The sequence below is a fragment of the Phlebotomus papatasi genome, chromosome 2, assembly GCF_024763615.1.
Source record: "Phlebotomus papatasi isolate M1 chromosome 2, Ppap_2.1, whole genome shotgun sequence".
NCBI classification, from domain to species: Eukaryota; Metazoa; Arthropoda; class Insecta; order Diptera; family Psychodidae; genus Phlebotomus; species Phlebotomus papatasi.
In genome coordinates, this window is record NC_077223.1 from 66,557 (window position 1) to 72,403 (window position 5,847).

General features: G+C 29.9%; 1 protein-coding gene across 1 annotated transcript; it reads right to left on the minus strand.

The window, feature by feature from the left end:
- Positions 1 to 181: 181 nt before the first annotated feature.
- LOC129802024 (longitudinals lacking protein-like) lies at positions 182 to 5,012 on the minus strand. The gene is made up of 4 exons (XM_055847561.1): positions 4,910 to 5,012; positions 4,273 to 4,585; positions 1,948 to 2,034; positions 182 to 1,890 (listed from the first exon to the last, which is right to left on the minus strand). The coding sequence occupies exons 2-4, from the start codon at positions 4,366 to 4,368 to the stop codon at positions 1,696 to 1,698; spliced, it is 378 nt and encodes a 125-aa protein (XP_055703536.1). The 5' UTR covers positions 4,369 to 4,585; positions 4,910 to 5,012; the 3' UTR covers positions 182 to 1,695.
- Between the last annotated feature and the right edge of the window lie 835 nt (positions 5,013 to 5,847).

A 5,847-nucleotide genomic window follows, 5' to 3' on the forward strand; every position in this document is an offset into this window, starting at 1 on the left:
TTTATTTATTAGATACACTGTGAAGCAAGTACAAAAGATTTTCTTTACCAATGTTGTTCGCCGCGTCGCCCTTTTAACCATTTTCTCGCCAGTGGAGTCATCTATTTGTTAATTTTTCAAATTACAACAACATTTAAATTGCGGAATTTAATAAAGAAAACAATTTTATCTAAATTAATTATTTTATATAATGTATATAAATCGTTTTTTATCAAGAATAATTAATTATAATATTAGGTAAAATACACTTTTCTCATGCCTATTTCAATTTAAATATTTACTGTATTTTATTTATCGCATATAATCAGTGTGTTGTATTATTAAAATATATAATATATTTTGTGTATTGAAAACTAAACGTATTATTGTAAAAAAAAACTATTTTTACCATCATAGTCTGTATTGTAACTTATCGTCACTGCAAGTACAATGCGATTTTGGAAATTATTTTAGGATTTCTCATAAATCTTTTTACTTCCTTGTAAAATTTACTTGTTTAGCTTTTTCCATTAATTTTTCACATAGCGCATTAGAAAAAGTTTATACACTTTTAGTTTTAAAAAATGGACGTGTCGAAAACGAATATTAAAAGAAAACTTATGGTAAAAATATAATATAAATGTCAGTTAGTTTGTTTCCTCTGAAATTCATTCTCTATATTGTGTTAGGTGTGATTCCTTCATAATCACACCTATTTTTTCCTGCAATTTCATCCTTAATAATTCTTTTAAATCGATTTCCAACTTGGTTTGTACATATTTTTAATCTATATGAAATGAAATAATTAAAAATAAAAAGGAAAAATATTGTTTCCGAAAAAATAAAAAAAAAATCGTGGAAAAAATCCACAAAATTACCAAAGAGCATAACATGCTCTTGTTTTCATCTTTCAATATTTAATTCTCGCTCCTTATTTTTATTATTATGAATTCTTTTTTTGTTTTTTGTTTTTTTGAAAAAGAATATGCCTGGTATATTTCTAAATTCATACATTTTTTGTTTTCATTCAGAAATTAACTACGAATTGCCCATAAATTTATTCTAGCTTACATCCTATTTTCTCTCCTTTCAACTTCTTATTTGTTATTTTTTACCTTTTTCATATTCTGTTTTAAATATTTATTCGTGGTAGAAATTTAACCAATTAACAGAATCATTTAAAAAGGATATTTCTTTTAACTTTATTGTGGCTCCTCCTCAATAAAGAATTCTTCACAATTATACTATGAGAAACAAAAGGAATCCATTCTTTTATATTGTTTATAAAATGTTTCCTTTATTTCTTTTATAAAGTTAAAAGAAAACCTGCTAAGGTTTATTGTGGTAACATAGTGTCATTTTCATTGGATTGTGTAAAAAAAAAAAACAAAAATCTATTAACAAGAATTATCTCACAACAAACTTAATACAAATTTGCATTTTGAGAAAATCCATTAAAAATGCAAAATTTTATCATATTTATCCGAATTGAAAAGAACATAAATTTCCAAACTTTTTCAATTTTTGTATTTACTACATGTTTTTTGTAATAAAGGAAATGCAAGATTATTTAGACAAATACATACACAATTTTTCATTTACTCTGATGCGTGTCAATTTTTACGTGCTCCTAAGATTAAGTCCGAAAAGAAAAATAAATCGAATCTATCCCATCTTACACCGATCCATCTATTCCTGACATGTTGCTCATGATTATCAACCTTCCCGCTTAATTGTGGCCGGAGTCTCGGCCAATCCTTTTACTTTGAGTCGGTCTGCTGTCTTGAGAAATGCGGGAAGTTGTTCCTGCGACACATTTACTTCACCAGCGTACATAAACTCCAGAATGGCTTGTAGATGACTGTAGGACACATCCTTTAGGATTATTATTGGATGTTTCGATGGGTTTTCCTGCAAACATAATTCTTTTTTTTTTTTTGCTTTTTATATTTAGCAAAACACTTTTACCTCAAGCAGAGACTTGAAGTATGGACTGCAGGCTGATAAAACCATCTTGTGAGCTTTGCACGTTTGCCCTTCACAAGCCAGAGTAACCTGGAAAGTCGAAGAGGTAAAAGAGTGAATATAATATTTTGTATTCAAAATTAATTGTAACTAGGCTCCCACCGAAGCGAGAAAGAATACTAACTACATTATGAACAATAAGAAGGACAATTCTACTACTCATTTAAAGGTTTAGGGGAAACTGGGGCAAATTTGTCAAAACGTTCCACTTGAATAATGGTGAATTTGAAATTGATTGATACCCATCAAATATCAAGTTAATTTTTTTTATTTTTTACTCAATCAAAGATTTCTCTGTAATCAGGAAAATATTTTGCGGCTTTTTGCTGTAAAGCTTGTCGTCTAAAATGCACGATGAAATTCACTATCAATCCCAATTCAAATTTTCTACTACCCGGTTGAACCAATATAATAGTAACCATCTAAATCTAAACAATTAATAATTTTGGAACTTCTATATCTACATGCTCAGGGAGTTTTCCAATTGTTCTGCGGTTTCTGTTAATCATCACTATTGTAAAAATCAGTGAAATTGAGATTTATTTGCTGCTCTCTTCATAACGATATTTTTTTGGGGATTTTGCTATATACCTTGTCCAAGATATCACATTCCAGATATCGCATTCCACTGATTCTGTGGTAATGAAAGTTTTTGTGATAATTATTCTAAAAGCCATCGTGCTTTATTATTAGAATGCAAAGTTACAGTGTCCTCAGTTATAGTCTTACTAACTTATTTTCTGAAGCTGAACTCATTTTGACCTTTCGTTTGCTTACCATCTTCAGTTTTGTGTGACAGGTCAGAGAAAAAACAACAAAATCTCGTTCGTGACATTTTTCGTTTTCAAGTGCAAAAAAGATTGTTTTAAAGTAATCTAACTGTAGTAAGAATCTTATTTCCTGAAAGATATGTTATTCTAGTTCGTATATTTCAATTCATAAGTGTGAGAAAACTAAAAGTATGAGTTTTAGAAGAAAAAAAGTAAGATCGCCTGTGGGCGGTCTTATCGGTTTAGGTGTAAAATTTTCAAAAATTACCGATTTTTTTGTTTAATTGTTTTACTTGTTCTAGTAAAATATATTATTATTTTGCAATATATTAATCATGGAAAACAATTGAGATTACACGAAGACTATCCAGAATGAGTAAAATTGTCGATTTCTGCGAATTAAGCAAAATTGATAAAGAAGCAGACTTCAACAGTGATGATGAATTCCCTAATTCGTCCTTTAATGCCCCAGATCGTGAAATAAAACCAGAAGATGAGCAATGTATTTCAAAGGAACTTCAAATTATACGAGAAGATGACGTTTTCATACCTAGCCTGCGACCTATTAGTTTAAAATCAGTCTCATTAAAACACCTAGACCTAGAGCTTCACTAACGTCTAATTATAAAAATTATAAACGGTTTTGTCCTAAAAATTATCATTTCTTAACTAATCATAGAACATTCATCCATAAAAAAACGTTTATAACTCATTTATTTTACTATTTGTTCACTATCTTTCAATAAAAATATTTCAGTCTTTTTATGCCTTAAACCGATATGACCGCCTGGAGGCGGTCTTTACCTTTTCTCACCTGGCGCCCAAACGGAAAGAGATAATGAAGAATGGATGGTATTTTTGAGTTCAGTGGACCATTAATTACCGTAGACAAAATTATTTAACTACTTTTTTTGGATATTAAAGAAAACACTGTTAGAGGGTTAAGTCTCATTGTTTCACATGTTTACTAACAATATTAATTTTGGTTCTATTATACGTTAAAGGTAAAAAAAAATCAACATGTTAAGGATTTAATACAGGCAATATTCTGAAATACCTATCTGTAGAAAAAGAACGATTAATTAGAAAATAGTAACGTTATTTTACCACAGAGTATATTTTATGTGTACAAAATCGTTGATTTACTTCACATCAATAGGTTTTCATAACAAAATTTTGTTCATGGCTTTCCCAAGAATGTTTTCTTGATATTCCTCGTAAGCAATATTAATATTGATATTGCTTACAGGAAATGTTTAAAAGATTCAAAAATGCTTAATTTTCCTTTTTTTATATGTTTTTTACATGTAAAATGTAAAAAATATTTTTTACTATGTAAAGGCGCAACCCTGATACCCAATATGCTGCTGCTGCAGCTAAATGTAGCTTACATACTTTGTAATTATTAGTTTCTCTCCTTTTGGCAAACGTCATTTCAAGCCTGATGACGAAGGGAGAGCATGAGGGGACAGATAAAATAACTAAATTAGATACTTACATCTGTAAAGCTCTTTTCATCCCGCAGATGCCGAAAGGACGTCACCATGTTCGTTTGGAAGTCGTTCCATTTTAAAAAGAACTGTTGATCTCCCATTATTGATTTTATTTTTTATTATCTGTCCTTCTCTAACTTGCAGTCAGTGATTTCCTGACTTAGTTTTTCGTCCTTCACCTCTTCTTTAATTTCTTCTTTAATTATTTCTTTTCTGTTATTTTCTCCAAGTTAGCTACACACTCATGCAGAACCCACACTTGTACACCACCTTTTGGGGATGGCTTTTCACTTCCAATAGCTTTTCCAAGAATACAATCTGCAATAAAAAAAGCAAAATATTTTAAAACACAACTAAGTGGGTATTTATGCAGGGTTGCAATTTTTCTAGAATAGTGTACTCAAAACAATGAATTGAAAAATAAGTAGGATAGAAAACAATGAGGGGAAAAAGCAGGATAAAACAACAGTGAGGGGAAATTCGACGCTTTATGGACGCCACTGGTCAAAAAGAGAATTGTGTAATGTCGAGGAGAAATTTTTTTCAAAAATATTACTGCAATTTTTGTGATATCACTTCACTTTCATTATTAAATAAAGCACAAGGGTACCAAAAAGGATTGCAGAACAAAAATTTACTTACCAATGCTGTGAAAAAGACTTAAAATTTACATTTAAAGCAACGCGATACTCATAGTAAATAAAAAAAAACCCACTGTCATGACACTTTCTCAGTGGCGTTGTAGTCGCCAAGAAGTAACATCGTTTTTTACTATAATATAGATTTTTTATCGACTGTAACAATTTGTTTTTTCGATGTCCTTTAATCTATTAGTTTCAAAATACACGAAATTCCACTTTTTAGATGATGAAAAGAATACTTTGTAATAAAATAAATGTGTTTTATTGTTCAGTGAAAATCTTATTAAGCCCTAAGAAACAAACAGAAAATTTATCGCAAAATTCAAATTTTGAGCAACTTAACGCTCACAAAAGTGTGATTATAAAATCCAGCAAAGAAAATATTATCCATGATCGCTAGTGAGTGTGCAATTGCAGCGCGATTGGAGGTCGAGGGATGGAAATGACCATCCCACCCGGCAAATTCCGCAGAATTCTGCAGAAATTCGTCAGATTTGAATTACTAACTGCCGAAAAATCAGCAGAATTTCTGCAGAATTTTGTTCTAAGGTGGATCCGATCGTTGTATGAAAATTCTGCAGAATTTTCTGCAGAATTTCTATAGAAAATTTTAAAATTATCGGCAGAATTTCTTTAGAGTATTTAGATAATTTCTACATTTCTTCTACCCTTTCTAATGTTTCTAAACATTATTTTAACTACATAAAAATATGTATTTCAATTTATTTAAAATTCAATTTTTATTCAACAATTTTACGTGAATACTCTCTTTTTTACAATATTATTATAATGTTATAATACAATATTATTAAATCAGCCATAATAGAAAATACGAAAGAGAAGGAAATGATTAGAAAACACGAAAGAAATTCGCGATGCTCACGAAGTCGCACGACTATCCCGAAGCCACACGAAGTATCCGATTGAATGACAAGAAAC

Excerpts from the sequence above, each read along its gene's own strand:
- LOC129802024 (XM_055847561.1), bottom strand. The coding sequence starts at position 4,368 with ATGGGAGATCAACAGTTCTTTTTAAAATGGAACGACTTCCAAACGAAC. Across the intron at positions 2,035-4,272 it reads ATGAAAAGAGCTTTACAGAT|GTTACTCTGGCTTGTGAAGG; the intron begins GTAAGTATCTAA and ends TCGACTTTCCAG. Across the intron at positions 1,891-1,947 it reads ACTTCAAGTCTCTGCTTGAG|GAAAACCCATCGAAACATCC; the intron begins GTAAAAGTGTTT and ends TTATGTTTGCAG.